Here is a 20103-nt window from a genome sequence, read left to right as displayed (position 1 = left end):
TTAAATAAAAATAAAAATAAAAATAAAAATAAAAATAAATAAAACACCTTTTAAGACAATGTAAATAGCAAATTCATACATCTCTTATTGTGGTCTAACCGTTAGACAAATTAATAGGAGAATAGGAGACATGTCAAATTAGTGCAGGGACATCTTTTACGAGGGGAGACCTTATTTTATAATTGGATATATGCCTCATGCAACCTTGAGTGCAATCTATGCATAAGGTGGCTATGATAATTATAGTTCCAAAATTGTAGCTTGAGGTCTTGATCAATGAAGGTGGATGTGTCAGGAAGTGAAACTTAGGGCCTCATAGCTCATAAAGAGAGGATTTTATCACATTGTCAGGAAGACTTCCAACAGTAAGGACACAATTGCATTGGTCACAAGATTTTTTACATTATCTACTCAAAGAATTCATTATCAATGTTAATGTTATTTTGAAGCAATATCAGTTTTGGCAACTGCCACATTACTAAATTTCATTAGCTAAGACACAGGTATCAGAAAAGATTTCATGAAGGTCACTGATGAAAAATCAAATTTGCTTGAAGACACATTTCTTCCAGAGTGTCTGATCACAGGAAATTTCTTATCACCATTATCATTATACACAAATAACATACAGGCTCCTTATACAACAGTAAGCTATTGGTTTCCCTGATCTATCCTTCTCTTTCTGATTGGCAAATCAGACTTTTTTTTTTTTTTTAACCTTTTAACTTCTCATAAGCAAGCAGAATATTGCAGGTGAAGGGCCAAAACAGCTGGAGAGTAGGAAGTCAAAGGAAAAAAAAAAAAAAGTCAAACAAAACTGCATACATAGCACCCACCTAGGCATGTCAGCCACATTCCTGACTGAAAATTAATTCTGATACAATGCAAGAAAATGCAACCACATTTACCTGAAATGTAACACTGCCCCATCAGCAGTAAACTGAGCCATCAGGAGTGAAGACAGTTTTAGATAATTCTAAATATGTCTGTCTATATATGTAAATATATATAAGCCTGTAACAATCAGCACCAACCGTAGTCTTCACATCTTTCTTTAGTATTTGCTTTTCATTTTGTTAACAAGACCTAAACATAATACTGATTGCTATTGCTTGCTCAATCACCCTGCTTTTCTCAGTAGGATTTAGAGTCTTCAAAAACTAATCAATAAAAATCTGCTTACTTAAACAAGTCTTTGGATTGATCTTTTAAATTAAACAATAGACATTAGGAAAATAATCTCTTTAGCATGATTATGTCTTTATAGAAAACAACAACAACAACAAAGAAAAATGAAACAAAAACATTATTATGAATGATGCAAGTCTACCCCACTTTCCCAGAACTGACTTTTTCCTTGCAAATACAGAATTCTTAAACAGAATAGTGGATCTAGTTTGGGAGTTTGTTTACAAATGCGAAATGCAGCATACAGCTTTTGATTTCTAATTGTATACTGTTTCAAATTGAGACTGTCATAGATCTTTTACAAGCTCTTATTTTCCAAATGGTTATGACAAAGAACTTTCTTGCTCTGTTTTAAAGAACGAATTAAATCTTTCTTTGTGTCAACATGGCAATGTTTAATAATGAATACAGCTCTAAAGTACTTCATGCAATAATTTAGACTGCCTGGTTGGAGATCTTTCACTCCCACAGCCATATATTTTCTTGTTTCAGCATCTGAATATTGAAGGATTTGAATGAATCTTTCAGAAGCTGTGCCACTAATCTTTTTACTTTTGGAAAGAAAACTGACATAATGAATCCACCTCCTGATACATATTGCACCTTCACAGTAGCTTAATTATAAGTAGCCAGAGAACTTTCCTAGCTTAGTGTAGTATCATAAAGCAAACAAAGCTCTTAGTGGTTATGCTGTAAATCCTTCTGTAGCTTATTAATCAGCCTGTGATATGCTGTACATCGGATAACATATAGTCTAATGGACTTCAGCAAAACACAGAAAGATGAGGACAGAACTTCAGTGGGGAAATACTTTCCTTTTTCTTTGAGAATTAAGAACAGAATGTGACATAATTTAACACAGAGCTCAGAAATCTCAGGCTATTCATTTCATAAAAATGAACAAAACCAAGGCAAGAGAAGAAATCAAATGAAATCTGGATTTGTAACTCCAGTTAGAAATTACAACACAGAGAGCCAGGAAGAGCTTCTCAAAGACAGTTAAGAAAGGTACTATTCTGGAATTATTCTTCAAGGAAAAGTTTAGACTCAGTTACTTAAGCTTTCTACAGTTATGAGTCTCGAATGTGATAAGAAGGCAAAGAAAATGTCTCAGAACAAGTCTGAGCTGAAGAGTTGTGTAATGTGTTCCTGTTCTCAGTGTAATGTTAGGACCAAACCTTCTTACTCCAACTATGGATTATTTCAGCAGCAATTTTGTATGCATGTGTTAGTGCTTTTCCAACAAAGCTTTAGGGCTTTTAAGCTGCAATGATCATAACTATTTTCCCTGACTGAAATTCTGGTTTTGATATCTGTGATAACTAAGGCTAAAGGAAATAAATGTGTTTCCAAATCACTTTAACTTCAAATAAAACACAAGTATGCCTTGTTTATCCATTTTTTTTTCTCAAGATGGGTTAAAACTTAGCTGAGCCAGGGGAAAGCATGCAGCAAGAAGTACTGCTCTAGAATGGTACCCCAGGAATCACTCTAGAGGTATGGAGCACTGAGGATACCAAGAATTAAGACAAATACCATACTGGTCATAACGCAGATGAATCATATACCAAGAGCACTACAGTGCACTAGAGAATCAAGCCCTTTGAACAGCCTCTATTATAAGAGGATTTGTACTTCAGATCTTACTTTTCTATAAACATATGAACAATTTATTACTTCTTCAATGGAACATAATTAAGCTTTTTCTGTTTTTAAAGGCCAGAAATATTTTATTTCAATTTCAAAATTAGATTGTGGGAGTAATGGCATAAAGCAATACATTTTTTCATACCAGTTTTGCCTTGAGTTAGTTGGTGAAAGGAACTGGACAGAAAGCAGTCCCAGGGTTTTCCAAGGTAGCTACTAAGAAACAAGTCAACAAGCTAGTCTTATAGAACATACCCAAGCTACCTTTCAGAAACAAAATAAAGCGGTTACTCCAGCACACCTCGTACCAAAATTACCAACTCTGGCTTTACAAAAATTCTAGGTATGGGCCATATTTGGGGGATCAGTGGTTAACAAAGATGGAAACTAGATTTTTGGATTTTAAATGTTGCAATAATTACAAAAATACAATAGTACAATCTTAATACTTTTGAGTAAATTAACATTGATGGCCAAGACACAACTAAAAAGTGACAAAAATATTGTATTTTTAGGAAGAAAGGTAGTTTTCGATCATTATAAACTACAAAGCAGAAGAATCATATACAGATGGGCAACCAATTAGCATCTGATTTCCCTAAGCTAGCTTTCAAATAAGAGACCAAAATAAAAAAAAAGATTTTTGTAAAGTCAGATACAGAGAAAAATGCAAAGGTGATCTCAAAATGTAATAGTGCAATTGCTGAGAAACTATAATGTTGCTCCCACTCAACAATGGGAGACTTTAAGCCACATCTATGGGTCACAATGTAAAAAAAAAATAAAAAATAAAAAATAAAAAATAAAAAATAAAAAATAAAGCTATATGATTAAAGCATCAATGCAACAGTGTTGACAGAATTGAGCAGAACTGAGAACAGAATCCAAGATTATCGTTAATGGGATTTTAGTGTCACACAGGTATATCCCCACAAATCATGTGTCCTTTTCCCACAAACACTCAAGAGGAGACACACTGACCATCTATGGGTTAGATGGAAATTTAGTAGCACTACTGTCCAGTGTCTTGAGCCATACAGAAAACAGGTACTAGACAGATATAAAGTACTAGAAAAAGCACAGTGAAAAAAATATCTCAGACCTGGAAAATAAATCAGCATATATCACAGTCTGCCTCATCTAGCATAGCAAAGATGCCAAAACACAAGCTGATTTTCCAACAAAGAAAACCTTAGGTCTGTCTATCATATCAGGGCAGGGAGCAGGAGAGAAAGAAGAGATACAATCAAAGCCAAGCATCTCCTCAGAAGCACCTCCAGAAAAAGCAGCAGGAAGCGGTAATAAACCACCCTAGGGGGACGTGATAGAATACCTCTTGCAGCAATGACTGCAAAGGGCAATACTGAAACGTTTTGGTAACTGAGCAAGATTCTATTTGGAAGGTCCACACTAGTTGAGGGGCTGTGGAAACCACACAAGAAAAGACTCCAATGTCTTTTACAGAAACTACCAAATAGAAAGAAATAAAAACAAAACAAAGATAAGCAATAAGACACAAGAATCTGATAAAAGTTAAACAGGTAAAAAAATCCATACTCTGATAATATGCAAAACTGGGTGCTGTAAACACTTTACCAATTAATTGAGCTAGCAATAAAACAAGATTTTATGTTTGGAAAAAACATCAATGTTCATATGTTATGGCTTTTTTGTGTGTTTTTTTTTTGTCCCACCCCTTTCTTTTTCTTCAAGAGACGATGTAGACTGAAGGAAAGAATATCTGGAGGAGAGGGAGTATCTGATGTATTCAGAATTAAATGTGTTTTCCCAAATGCAGGGGATACTTCATAGCAAAATAATACCCCTGCTTTTCCAGTACCATCAATGGGCATCCTGGGACCAGAGAGGCTCTCCCATGAGAGCAGCCCTGAGCCAGAGACCCAGGCACTTCCAGACCAGCCTGCTTTGGTCTCGTGCTGCTTCCTCTGATTTTTCAGAAATTTTCTAATTAGCTCTATTATAAAGAACATAATAGAAAAGAACTCTGAAAGTGTTTGAACTGGGAGAGGTAAATATTCCTCTGCTGCTAGCAGCTGGCAGAAGTGATTTTGTGGCCAACCTGCAATGCAGATGAAGCATTTCCAGATCTGTGGAGAAACACATAACAAGTATTTTGCTGCTGCGGCAATTCTAAGCACAAGTTGTCAAAGGGTTAGGCATTCCAGCTGATGTCTAGTAACTGTTTGTCAATGACTTCAGAATCTACTGCCCTTAAGCAGGGAATCTTGGAAAAAAGGCAAGTATTATCACCTCTCATTTCTGAATCTCCAAAATTTTCTCAACTTTATTGTACCACAGATTTTTTTAAGCATTTGCTGTGAAACATGTGAATAACAGTAGAGTTGTCCTGAAAATTTTGTTAAAGCAGTATTTAAGACAGACATTCTTTTTCTAATTTTTTCAATTTAGTCCCATTTAAATTAAAAATTTAACAGAGGACAAATAAATAAAATAAATAAAATAGTAATATGAGATCTGTGTAGAATGGATCATACACATTTTACATTATTTAGAACTTACACATGATTCAGGCTTCACCATATAAGCTGAATGTGAACAAATCAATAAACACCTTCATATAAAAACAAAATTGTTTTTGTTTTTCCAGAAACAAAATTCTCAGCAAATGCATTTTGCTGACACCTTTTTCATCCAGACTCGGAAATAGGAAAATAGGCAAATTTTCTATACTGAATGAAAAGGTAATATGTGACTAGCTCAAAATTTAAATCCTGTATTTCTATCTTCTAACAGGATTTCAGTGAAATAAGAATTTTTTTTTTTTAAAAAAAAGAGGTATTTATTCAACAGTATGCTTCATAACAAGTTTTTAAATTTTTGTTTACTTTGTAGACGATCACCTATTTAATCTGCATTATTGATCCAACACTGAACAAATGTGAATGAATGAATATGGAAAAACAGACAAGAAGAACAAAACTAATAAAAAAGATATTTTTTGCTTCAGAACATGCAGGTCAGAGTTAGAATAAAAATACAGGTTCAGTATGATAGCTTTGATATTATTACCAAACTGATATTATCAGTTTGGTAGCTTTGACCTAACTCTAGAACTTCATTTAAATACTTTCATTCACATTTTATGTAACAAACTGAACTTGCTGACTTTAGATCAAATGCAAAAACAGTGTACACTGTCATTTACTGTTCTCTCCAACAGTAGAAATACAAGACAAATGAGATCAAAAAGAACAGCTAATCATATTTAAATTAAGTGAATACTGGACAGAAGCCAATTTCAAACTGAGAGAAAGCCAGATTAAGCCAAGTCATCTCACTGTAAATCAGTCTCATACATTTAAACAGAAGACAGAAAGAAGTGGAGGGAAGGTCCTGCTACATCTTGCAGGGCATCTGCTATAGAAGATATGCACTTTTTACCATACCTCAGTCTGGAAATTTTCTGAAATTTTCAATTTAAACTTCATGAAACAAATTTCTGTGATTAACAGTGACTAATGTTTCCACTGAGGTACAACTGAAATAATGCACCAGGAATCAACATCGGAAAGAAAGAACTTTCACTACTAAGTTAATTCTTCTGCTCTGGGCTTGTCCTCGCAGGTGTATAGCAACATTAATTTCTCTAAGTTTGAGGATGAATATACAACTAACTTCCCAAGCCATAATCCATCCTACCTTGCACATGTACACATCTGTGCTACCCACAGAGACACAGCCTAATTAGGAGGCATGATACTGCTGATCTAACTCCCCATGCATTTTCTTCCCCAGCAGCAACCACACAGCTTCAGGAGGGCTGCGTCAATAACAGCAAAGCTCCTGCTGGCAACTTGTATCAAGGGGAGGATTTGTAGAACTAAAAGGTCTCTCTCCCTCCAAATTCAACAGAGCCTCTCTCAAATGAGGAGAATCTTCACATGAAATTCTACCTGAAGGTCAGTCCTGCTGTGTTTTCTTCCTGTTCAGGAGCTCCCAGGCATTTCTATGATGAAGAAAGTAAAACTTCCTTATGTGCACAACTAACTCCCGAAAGCAGGACCAGAATGTCATCTGGTTTGCACCTTACATAAGTCCTCAAGAAGTGTTTTCCCTAGCACACTTTGCCTGTTAAAATTACAACACCAGCAAAGAAAGTCTACAAAATCCCTCCAATCCCAGGAGATAAAATAGGAAAGCAAAGAAAACAAAAAAATGATGATAATAGTGAACTGAGGGCTGAGAAGCCAAAGACTCTAGTTTTGTGGTGTGCTGGGTCATATTCCAATGGGAGACTGGCCTGTTCAAATGGGACCGCCTGCATCTCATAGATAGAAGTAGCTAATCTTCTTAGCCAAAGACTAGTTTAAATGCCCTTTTCATTGCTCAGACTAATGATACATAGAAATTGTGCAGTGAAGCAAAAGTAGCACAAACTCACTGTGCTGAAACAAACGTGACAAGGAACGTGATTTTTTTTTTTTTTTCAAAATGTTTATGTGCCCATGCCAGAGCTCCAAGTAACAAGCACGAGGATTTAGAAAATCCTGACATTAACAAGAAGAAATATGATTCAGTGGGCAGCATAGAAACCTCTGAGATGATTTGTGTTATGGAGGTGTTAAAAAACACTAGCTATAGGCTGTATTAACATGTACCTTAATGAGTAACAGAGCCAACAAATAAAGTCTGTTTTCGTATAGTGTCCTACAATTCTACACACAAAAACACCTTAAATCCTGCTTCATAATCCTCTGTTCTTTACCACTTGTCCACATTTTCTCTGCTTTTTTCCACTGCTTTTAAAATTCTCAGTGCAATCAGTCACATTCTCATAATCAGCAGCTGGACAAGAAGCAACAAATGTAATGGCAGGCTCCCAGTTACCTCCATGCTCATGTCACAGCCTTTCCTTCATTTGGATCCCTCTCCCCAGCAGTTTCTTTATGCAGAAATGTGTAGAGGCTAATAATCTTTGGGAAGTTCTTTGTTAAAATATGGTTTCAGTTGGACAGTGGTCAGAAATTATCAGGAGGAACTGACAATAAAATCACATCAGTCTTGTTTCAGAAGGAAACCAAAAGCTAAGAGCATCAGTGATTTTCATTAATATCAGCTGTCTTTCTGGCAATTCAGGTGTTGGATCTTGAATGCCTATGGACTTCTGTGATAATATAACAAATCTCAGGGTAGGCTCTTTAATACTCCGTGACATCAAGTTAGAGAACTAAAGGAGTTTCCCTTTCTAACATGTGAAGCTGCCCCATGTTAATACAGGAGACTTCTTTTTTCTGCCAGAAGTCCAGCCCACAAAGTGAGCAATACATCATGATTAGAGTACCTACAGTTTTCTCAGAAAATGTTCCAACATGAGACTCTGAATCCTAAACAAGGTTTCTGTGTTGTGAATCTCATTATGATCTAATCACTGGACCTGTAGCAGTTACCTGTCTAGAAGCCAGCAGTTATGACTAGATTACATTAAATATGTGGAGGGTGGATATTTCAAGCAAGGGGTAATATTTATACTGATTCTGGAAGAGGCTTATTTCCAGAGTTGACAGAAAAGATAAATGAAGCAGACTGTAAGAGAATGTAAACATCACAACAAAGGAAAAAGAAAAATCTCCAAAATGGAGAAGTAGTTCAACAAATTGAGAGAGGTGGCCAGTTTGGTCAAAATCCTCATCCCATTTAAATTCTTATGTTAAGATGGCAATTGGGAAACAAGAAGTGACAGATCACAATGGAAAATAGGTGAAACAACAGTCTAAACAAACCAGACAGTTTTGACAGCATAAGAAATTCACATGGAAAGATAAACAGTTGATGGATAGCCTGAAACAGAAGAGAAAGACTGAATTATGAACAATCTCCTCCATTTTGGACAACCTGGATACTATCTGGAATGTATTGGTGTATAAAATAAAATACATAACTAGTCATTTTCAGTGTAGTGCAGATATTGCCAGTGATTCTTCTTTACACTGCTTAATGGCCTCAAATACTCATTGAAAGGGAATGGAGATAAGATGAATGCTGAAGAATTTCATACTGAAGTATTTCCCTGACAGCAAAGAAAATGCCCCATGTTACACCTTCAAACCTTTATGACCCATTGCCAGATACAGAGAATAGTATTAGCACTTTATAAGCAAAATGCCAAAGATTCAAACTGATTGCACACCACAGATGGGAGATCAAAGCCGTAGCAGCAGTCCCCAGCCTGTGTTCAGGCTGTCACTCAGCAAAGTAATGACTGCTGGCACACAGGAATGGCTCACAGGGAAGCTCTCAATTTTCCAGGTTTGAGAAGCTAAGGAATGGGTATATGTGCCTCTCCTTCTAAGAATGAGTGTTCAGAAACAGATTGTGACACCTAGCACATCTCAGTGAAAGTCATTAAGGATGAAATAAGTATTTGCTGTCTAAAACAACTTGCTTTTTCCACAGATTCAAAGAGCACCATTAAAAAATCATTACTTTTTTTACAGTAAGAGATAATTGAATCAGCCAGCAGCTGAAGACAGCCGGTTGAGAACAAAATCTCCCATTCTGTTGCTGATTATAAGTAAATCAAAATTTGTCAAGATGGGAGAAGAAAAGTACCTTCTGTTTAGACACAGTATGAAAACAAGACAGAACAAGGCACCTTCAGACTAAGACTGTTAAGCTCTGATAGTCTCCCTTATTTCACACTGTTGCGGGGCACCAGTGAACTCAATTTATTTTATATACTTATATATATTATATTATATATATTTATATTATATATTATTCACTGTACTTCACACAGTGAAGTAAAGACACCGTCTTTATCAACAGAACACAGTAAGGAGTGTACAGACCACAGCTCTCTTGCAGAAAATTATCTCCCTTTCCTTCCTCTCATCACTATTATAGAATTGTTTGAGTAAGAAAGGCAATGTAATAATTTCCAGCACATTTGTACTTTTTGCCTTTTATTTGATTTCTTGTTTTTGGAGACTTTTTACTGGAGACAATAGGGAAGAGGCAGAAATGAAAAAAAAAAAAAAAAAAAAAAAAAAAGAGAGAGAGAAAAAAAAGTCTCCCAAGTGGAAGAAAAACAGTTAGACAGAAACCTGGAATTCAGGGCTAAAAGACTTCTAGAAAAGTTTTCCAGGCAATCGGTCTTGTATCTGATTTGCTAAGGTAAATGTTCCGTTGTCCTTCTTTTCTTCCCTATTCTCCCCAGTACTCCCAGGATTCTGCATTTCTCTTGCAGGGAAGACAGTCATCAGTTTGCACAGTCACAGGACACCTGCGTAAATCAGATCAAATCAAATGTTCCTGCTAGGGTTAAGAGCTCTGTGTTCACGACTGCCTGCACCAGAGAAAAACAATGGAGTCAGACATCCAAATGCAAATCCTCTACTCAGCAGTATGATGTCACCTTAGGTTTTGTCTATACACACTGTTTTCCTTCTTCTAGATTGCAACACAGAATGACTTTAGCATGATCACAAATTTACATAACTATTTATGGGAGGTTGCTCTGATTCTCTGAGGTGAATTTTCAAGCTTTAAGGGAGGGAGGACAGTCCTGTATTTTTTCAGGCTGAATATTATCTCTCCACTACCGAGAATTACAGATTTTTGTCTATTCCATCTATTCAAGTTACATATTTAATCAAAGATGTTCAAGACAGAGGATTCTGAGGAGTGGAAGGATTTATACTCCGTTTTCCCACTATCTTATACATCATATTTTGCAGATATATGCTGATATATATATGCATACACACTGATTTGCAGATACAAATATTGCTGTTTCTGTGTGACACGACACTTCCACAAACTGTTTCCATTCTTGCTGTACCATCCACTAAGCTTCACCACACTCCCCAGCCACACTATCGCTTGTGTTCTTTCATCATTCAATCGATATATAAAAACCTGCCACAAAGTGGAATTATGCCATGTGAGGATTGATCTAGTGCCTGCAGGACACTGAGCCCAAGCAACAGAGAATCCCTTGATATACTGGTATCATTAATAACATTTAGGATTTTGTCACAGTTGTAGTTGTTAAATACAGAGAAACAGATGCTGTCTCGTAGCAATGCTTCATATCATTATATAAGTTAACACATATATTGACAAAGTCAGCCATTTAAAAGCAACTAGGAGCTTTCTAATTGCCTTTACTTATTGACTGAGCAATTGCATTAAAAAAAAAAAAAAAAAAAAAAAAAAATTTTCAGGCTCTAGCAGGCAGAAATTGAGCATAAATTAAAAGGATTTAGCACAATGAAATCCCATTCCTTAAAACAAGCTACATCATCTGGAAGTTCCATGTGACAAATTCCAAAATAACAGGGCTCCAGCCACACATTTCATTATAGCCCATGTACTAGGCCATTTTTTACAGAGTGGTAAATGATAGTTTCAAGCTTTCCCTTCCTTTCCCAGCTCTCCCCAGAGATATTCTATTATTTTGTTTCCATAGTAGAACTGATGTTTTTCACATCAGAAAAAAAATAATCCTGAAGCGTAAAAAAAAAAAAAAAAAAAAAAGTCTGATATGACAAGCATTGCAAACACAGTTAACAAGCTACTTTAATTATCCTCCTAAGAATTTCCCATTTGTACTCTGATCATCATCTTCTTCACAAACTTAATTATGCTTCATTTGTTCATTCTGCACTCTGCTCAGTGAGTATTCCAGGTGGAAAAGAGGGATCTGTTTGTAAGTGAAACCTCAAGTGATTGCTATATATTATTATTTTATCACTCTGCTACACAATATATATATATATATATATATATTAATAAAGCAAGATACAAATTATATCTTTGGGCAATACAAATATTGAGTAGGACGCTGAGGTTTTTCCACAGCTGAAAAACAAAACTTGCTGCCTGCATTGCCTGAACAGCTATCAACCTCAAGATCATTACTGGGCAGATGACTGAAGAAATGAAGAAAATCATACTGCTATCATCCGCATTTTAAAGATTAATATTAATAAATTCTGATTCCTCAGCAGAAGAAACCTTTCCACAAACTTGACCTTTGAGAAAGTCAGAAAGAACAGCTGGGAATAAATGTGCTCTCTGAGTCAAATACTGAAACTCTTGCACAGTTACTACTTACAATTTATGTACTCCTAACACTTTTAAAGTCAATAGGAATTATTGCATTATGATTGAGCAGAGACTGAGTAAAGACCCCAGTGTACCATAGTTTAAGGACTGACAAGTTCCTCTACCTTGTTTAGAGCTGAGATTTGCTCACCTAGCATGACTGAACTTTTAGGTTGCTTTTTGAGATACATCAAATTAATTTTAATTAATTGATCTTCTGAGATGAACAACTGTTGTCCCACACTCAAATATTTTGAGCACAATGCCTTGCCTTGGAATCTAGTACTATATGAAAGTGGCTGTCTTTATTTACATGCAACTGCACTGACCTTCAGAATGGTGGTATACTAATTACACAAAATGTTAAGCTTAAAAAGCATCAAACACTAAGGTTCTAAATTAAAAAAGACAGATGTACAAAATATTCAGCATTTGAATATAATTCATTTCATGTCTTACCTGAACCAAATTCCATCCCTTTAGAGATTCAGCAATGATAGAAGTAACTGTTGCACATACGCCACCAAAAACCATCAGATGATTAGGTCCATATTTTATTGCATCATAGAAGGCTTTGAGTCCTTTTGCATTGTCACACTGGGGAAAAGAAAAAAAAAAAAAAAAGAGAGAGAAAATATTCACCATCACAAATAACTTAATGAACTAAGTAATAAACAACTGGGTAGGGATAAATTTGAGGGGTTGCACAGTATAAATTGAACAACATATAACATCTTATGGCCCAGACATGAATAACTTGTGCACTCTGCCTTGGACCCCTAACACGCTGCAGTAAAAGAATAGGAAAACCCCTCCTCACTTCATTAAAACCCCTTATTTCTTCCTTCCAAAGCAGAGCTGGGACATCCGAATTTTGATATTATCTTTTGACACAGAATAAAAATAGATAAATAAATAAATGAGAAATTATTCTGCATTCAGAGCTACCATTTCCCAAGGCAAAATTTGGAATGTAACACTAGATGTCAGCAGAACTTTCATAGTTGAAGGAAAATTTGACATTACCCATTGTGCCTCTTTGTAAAGCAAGTTCCATCTCTAACAAGACTCCTAAGAAACTTGTTCTTAAAGTCCATGCTCAGCACTCTGTGCAAAATACATACATACATATATATATATATATATACATATACACGCACATATGTGTGTACACACATATATACTAAAGAGTCTGTCATTTAGAAGGACAACACAAAGCCTTCAAAAAATATCAAAAGAATATTCTAAGAGTATTCCTAGAATACACTAGGAATTAATTTGTCTGCTCTAATAGCCTGCCCTGCTTTGAGCAGAAGACTGGACTAAATGACTTTCTGAGGACCCATTCAACATGACTTGTTCTGGGATTTTCTGATAATTAGTTTGGCAATTATCCAATTGCATTAATTTGTTCAATTTTAAATAACTATACCATAAATTGTGACCAGGACTGACAATAGAAATAAAGAGTAAGAGTCAGTATCACAAAATATTTGAATATCAGTCATTGACTGGAGTAGTATTGATCATTCATAATAATTTATGTAGTCCCATCTTAATTCCTGAGCTTGAAGCAGTGTTAATAAAACATGTACTTGAAGTTCAGAATTTGATTCCAAACTGTACTGGAAGTCAGCCTGCCAATGGGCTCTAATGGTAGGTACCACTTCTCTAGTAGCAGACACTTCTTTATCTCCCATTTTGAAACAATATCCTCTGCCCTTTTTTCCCTCCTCTACAAATTCTTCCTCATAATCTTTACATGAACTATTTTTTGTACACCAACGTCCTATGTTTCATTGTAACTATTCAATAAAACAGTTCACTTACTATCAGCATCCAAGTAGTAATTGTTTTGCGTTCTGTTGAAAGAATAAAGATTTTGCCTAAGAAGTTTGCAAGCTTATATTAATCTTCTTACTGAATTAATATGCTAAAAGAAAAAGTATTCTATTTACATGCTACTTGCCAGAATAGAATTATTCCTCTTACTTATTCAGAAGGATACAGGTTATTGCTGCAGAGTTTAAAATTGCATAATATAGAACAACTTTTTCTTTCTTATTAAAGGAAAAAAAAATCAGTATGGCAGAGGCTCCCTTGTCAGTTTGATGGATCGTTGGCAAGCTCATAATGTGTAGGAATCAAGACTGTGATCAGGCAGAGTCCTCCATCCTTACACCTCCACCCCCTACTTAAAGATCATTTTTTTATTCCAAGTGCAGCTAAATATTCTACTACTGAGGGGTCTGGAGAACAAGTCCTACGAGGAGCGGCTGAGGGAGCTGGGTTTGTTCAGCCTGGAGAAAAGGAGGCTCAGGGGTGACCTTATCGTTCTTTATTAAAGGAGGCTGTAGTGAGGTGGGGGTTGGTCTATTCTCCCACGTGCCTGGTGACAGGACAAGGGAGAACAGGCTAAAGTTGCGCCAGGGGTGTTTTAGGTTGGATATTAGGAAGAACTTCTTTACTGAGAGGCTTGTGAGGCATTGGAATGGGCTGCCCAGGGAAGTGGTCAAGTCACCAGATGGAAGAAAGCAGACTTTCACATTTGTTTAATGTCACTTTTCACAACATATACTGTATATAACATTCTTTCCTCCAAGCAACAGAACAGTCCATCACAAGCATTAAAAAATAATCATTCAGATAAAGATAATAGCTCTACTAAGACAGAGAGACAAGCAGTTAGAAAAGCTTTCTTCCTGCCTTTAGTATGGGAAATTCATCTTAGTGAGTTCCTAAAGCCCTCTTATAACATCACTTTTTCAGAGATCCCAGAAGACCCTATTGCTGCTCATCATCATCTATTGCCAAACCCTAATATATCCCTAACTGTGGAAGAGGTTGTTGAAGGACAAAAAGATCAGGCAACACAGAAGTGCCCACCCTATAATCAAATGAGTTCTTGAGTTGTTCTCATCAAGTGATGGTAACTAGATCCATGAGCAATGCTACATAGCAATCTAATTACAATACAACAAAAGCTTGCATAAGAACTAAAATCCTTAGGAAAAACAAACAAACAAAAAAAAAAAACAACAGAGGCTACAGGGTAAGTCACATGTAGATGACAAGAAACTGACTTGATTATTAATTGGAGCATGACTAACAGCAATGAAGGGGAAAGAATCCCTCATAAAAAGTCAAACACTTAAACAATTAAAAATACTACTCAAAGGAGCCAACGTGGCTTTTGCTAGATAGTTTTGCTCTTTCACTTAAACTGTCATTAACATCTCTATTTTGCTGAGTTGAACTGCAGCCAGCTCACTTTTGACTCATACATAAAAAGAGACAGATACGCCGTGTGGTTGATCTTGACTGCATGTTGAGATACTGAGAATGGCTGCAATGCATTTTGTCAGAGAAATCTAGTACCATAACTATAACTTCAAATACATGTGATTTAGTACATGATAAAATTTTCTTTGGAGGAAGGGGCTGAGAGCTACTCATCCCAAACATATCAGTTATTGTGCTTAGCCTCAGTCAGGAGCCAGTAATAATCCATGTACAAACAGCAAACAAAACTTTTAATGGATAATTACATTAAATGCATCATTTAACACAATGGCTTGGTAGAGATTGCATGCACAAGTCACACCAGGAAATCACCAAGCAGAGATGTGTGAGTTGTCTCAACTTCTCATTGAGACAAAGACTTATTAATATCACAGATGATGCCTCACAAAGTCCATTTTGAAGAAAGCAGGACTACTTATTTTAATTATGAAAAATAGCTAGATGAACTGCCGCATAAGAAAGGAGTTGAATGAGTTTAGGGATTGAAGTGCTGACCTTTCTGAATCCTCTTTGAAGGAAAGGCTGACAAATAAAGACAATCATCATCTATCAAGAAAGGAATCAGAACAAACAGGGAGAAAGTACTGCCTGAAGGGTAACAGATGCACAGGGATAAGAAACCTCTCTGGAGAGGACAGCACAGCAGCTGAAAACATGAGTGAGACCTTCTAGTTTACCCAAACAGTAGCAGGTCATCCTTCCTCTCTGCTGCGCAGGGCTGTATGAAGAGCACAACACTGAAATCAGAAGAAGCTGAACCAACCTCTGAGGGTTGCTGGCTGTCAGGAGGGCTGTCTGGCGGCTAGTGAATGCCTGGGTGTACTCTCAAACCGTCAGGGCCACATGAGTGACACAGAGTTAATCCTCAATGCAGAGAATGAGAATTTCTGTGGAATTGATGCATGAAGTTTTCTGACTCCTATGGCATTGACAGGTCTGAGTAATTACAGGACTAGCAAGAGAGCTGGTACCTGTAATGTGATGGATCTAGTTAAATCTGCAGTTTTACAAGTAACAATAAGAACTTTTGTGAATTGATGCACTGTTCAGATGCATGATTATGTTTAGATTTTTAGCTATTGGATAACTATGCCCAGCTGTTTCTCAGTTAGCTACATTCTGGCACAACTCTAGTTGTCTGAGCAAAATGAAACCCAAGGAACTGTTTTGGTATCTGTTGAGATACTGAAGGATAGATATCCCTTATGGTGAGAAGGAATAACCTACAGCTGTCATCTGCATATGGATATATCAAACTTTTTCAAGCGACATGAGAGCTTTCAGCAGCACTCTGTGCTAATATCATCAGAGAGAGAAGGACATGCTCATAAATACCTGATAAGACCCACTTGAACAGAGAGAACAGAGGTACAAAGAAGTTTTCCTACACTTTACAAAATCTTGCTCAGATACTAACTCTACATTAGACTATCAGTGTAGAAGGAGCTAAGGAATGAGAACAACAAAATGATTTTCATTTGTTTTTCTTTCAATTTTAAGGTCATTAAGCAATACTGACAATTCAGTGAAGAACATATGGAAACTGATCTGAGCTATAACAGAGATAAATCAGATTAACATTCTGTACCTGGATTTATGGGCAGGGCATACTTCTCCTAAGGTATCCTCTTGGTTTTCAGGTATTTGCAACTTACGAACTTTCAGAGTCAGAAGTTCTGTTTTTGCATTTAATCACTCTAGCTGGATTTTCCTTCCATAAATTTGTTCAATGGCTCTTGAAACCAACACTTTGATATCAACAACATCCTGTGACTATGTAATTAACCACCAAAGGAAAAACAGCTTCCTTTTATTTGTTCTAAATTTCTTCATGCCACAGTAAGTAGTAGTGGAACATCTTGCCATCAGGTGTTATGAATATTTAAGTCCACAAATACATGAAAAGAAATTGGATGAGTTCAAAAAACAAACAAACAAACAAACAATTATAGAGTCAATGATTTTCTTAGAAAACTCTTGAATCACAAATCATTGGTGGCTAGTATATTATTCTGGGAACTTACAATTAAGTGCTTGCCCTGTCCTTACATGCTCTGCTGATCATCTTATCCAGTACAATCACAGAATCACAGAATTTCTAGGTTGGAAGAGACCTCAAGATCATCGAGTCCAACCTCTGACCTAACGCTAGCAGTCCCCACTAAACCATATCCCTAAGCTCTACATCTAAACGTCTTTTGAAGACTTCCAGGGATGGTGACTCCACCACTTCCCTGGGCAGCCTGTTCCAATGCCTCACAACCCTTTCAGTAAAGAAGTTCTTCCTAACATCTAACCTAAAACTCCCCTGGCTCAACTTAAGCCCATTCCCCCTCGTCCTGTCACCAGGCACGTGGGAGAACAGACCAACCCCCACTTCGCTACAGCCTCCCTTGAGGTACCTATAGAGTGCGATAAGGTCGCCCCTGAGCCTCCTTTTCTCCAGGCTGAACAAGCCCAGCTCCCTCAGCCGCTCCTCGCAGGACTTGTTCTCCAGACCCCTCACCAGCTTTGTTGCCCTTCTCTGCACCCGCTCAAGCACCTCGATGTCCTTCTTGTAGCGAGGGGCCCAAAACTGAACACAGTACTCGAGGTGCAGCCTCACCAGAGCCAAGTACAGGGGGACGATCACCTCCCTAGCCCTGCTGGTCACGCCGTTCCTGATACAAGCCAGGATGCCGTTGGCCTTCTTGTCCACCTGAGCACACTGCTGGCTCATATTCAGCCGACTATCCACCATCACTCCCAGGTCCTTCTCTGCCTGGCAGCTCTCCAACCATTCCTCTCCCAGCCTGTAGCTCTGCTTGGGGTTATTGTGCCCCAGGTGCAGGACCCGGCACTTGGCCTTGTTGAACTTCATGCAGTTGACCTCAGCCCATCGGTGCAGCCTATCCAGATCCTCCTGCAGAGCTTTCCTACCCTCAAGCAGATCGACACACACACCTAACTTGGTGTCATCTGCAAACTTACTGAGGGTGCACTCAATGCCCTCGTCCAGATCACCGATGAAGATATTAAAGAGGACCGGCCCCAGCACCGAGCCCTGGGGGACGCCACTAGTGACTGGCCTCCAACTGGACTTGACTCCATTCACCACGACTCTTTGGGCCCGGCTATCCAGCCAGTTTCTAACCCAACGAAGCATGCGCCAGTCTAAGCCAAGAGCAGCCAGTTTCTTGAGGAGAATGCTGTGGGAGACGGTGTCAAAAGCCTTGCTGAAGTCAAGAATGGAGAATACCAATACCACTTCTTGGTCTGATCGCCATTCAGTGGTCTAATAGCCATTCGTTTCTGCATTTGAAACAAAAATATCACCCCCCAACAACACCAGACTTTTCTACCTCAGAACTGTAGCCAATTCAGCCCAAATTGCAGGTTCTTCTATATATGATTTCTCTATCATCTTTTAACTTTAACTACTAGCAGTTAGATTTCATTTTGGTATAGAAGAAGTGGTTACAGCAGAGGAGGACTTAATTCAATGAAATATTTCCCACTGAATTAACCTTCTCAGCTTGACACTTTTTTGTTAGCCACACTTTGCAACTTTCCCTAGCAACTTCTTTATCTGATCCTGCCTGCTATACAGGGACTAGTTTTCGAAGTGTCACCACTACGCTACTGGTGTTTAGCATCCCATTTAACATCTTGTATTCCATCTCTGGTACTGCCTGTCTCTTCGTAAATTACTGATTTCACAGCAATGGTGACAACTCTTCTGTTGCCATTTTTTTCTAGGGACCTAAACAACTTGTGAGGGTTTGGCTTCTTGCTCAATATTATTTTCTTTTTCTTAGTTCACTACTATTTGAGAGCTGAGTCCATCCAGCAAGACAAACAAAAACTTCCCATCTGTCTTTATACAAGGAGTATATGCAGTTTCTCTTTTTCCCTGTTTATCTTTTTTTTTTTTATTTTATTATCTTTAATATGGCTTATATTTTCTCTCTTTAGTAGTTCCTCTAGTATATAATATTTACACTGGATTAACCCAAATTAAGTACTCCTATACAAAATGGAGTTGAGATGTAAAAAGTAGATAAATCCTGTGTAACCAAAGCTGACTCTGCCTAAGTTTCCACCATGTTTAAGCATGCAATAAGAGCAGAGATCAATGTTGGCTCCCTCTTTTCACACAAAATTTGTGTTCAGCTTGGAAGTTGAAGTCTCTCCTCAAAGAAAGTTGAAGCTTCTCCTTGATCTGTAACTGTTGCACAGACAGCAGTTCAGAAGATGTTCAAGAAACATTTTGCATGATATGAAGATCATGTCCTTTCAATAAAGTGACTCTGTATTGGGCTTATATGACAGTTTTAGTAGCAGGGGGCTCCAGGGGTGCCCTCTGTGAGCTGCTCCAGGTTGCACAAAGGCAGGTACAGCCAGCTCCAAAAGGAATCCACAGCCAGTCAAAGCTGAGCCAATGAGTGACATTGGTTGTAAGAACTTATTTAAGAACAGGCGAAAAATGCTGGGCAGACAGAAACAGTCAACAGATTGCAGTATATCTGTCACTCCCTCACAACCTTGTTCATGTTGTAGGACCACTTCATGCTCTTAAGGCAATGTTGTAAACAACAACAGTAAGGAGAAACAGCCAATCACAGTTCCTTCTTCAGCTGCTCAAGCAGCGTAAGTAAACACAAATCTGAACCCAAGGAATTCAGTTTCAGCCTTCATTCTGCTTCTCTTCTCTATGTATAATTTTACACAGGGCCCACTGTATTCTTTTATCTGGCTGTAACACTGATCAAATGCAGTTGTTCTAAGTCTGTGCCATAACAAAAATTGTAATTCAGGTAACACTGGCCAGGACTTCTCATTCTGAATCTCTCATTAACATCTCATTCTGAATTGCTAATGGCAAGCTAGCACTTG

General features: G+C 37.5%; 1 protein-coding gene across 2 annotated transcripts in view; it reads right to left on the bottom strand.

Annotated features, from left to right (window-relative positions):
* Nucleotides 1–20103, bottom strand: part of GABBR2 (gamma-aminobutyric acid type B receptor subunit 2) — a 479128-nt gene that overhangs the window by 353801 nt on the left and 105224 nt on the right. For both annotated transcript variants that reach the window (XM_032180769.1, XM_032180770.1), the window contains exon 2: nt 12385–12522. In XM_032180769.1, the coding sequence (XP_032036660.1) occupies nt 12385–12522 (138 nt within the window). The remainder of the gene's footprint in view (nt 1–12384; nt 12523–20103) is intronic.

This window comes from Aythya fuligula, chromosome 2 (genome assembly GCF_009819795.1).
Source record: "Aythya fuligula isolate bAytFul2 chromosome 2, bAytFul2.pri, whole genome shotgun sequence".
Classification (NCBI taxonomy): Eukaryota; Metazoa; Chordata; class Aves; order Anseriformes; family Anatidae; genus Aythya; species Aythya fuligula.
Note: the sequence above shows the minus strand (reverse complement) of the source record. Positions and strands in the feature narration are given on the sequence as shown.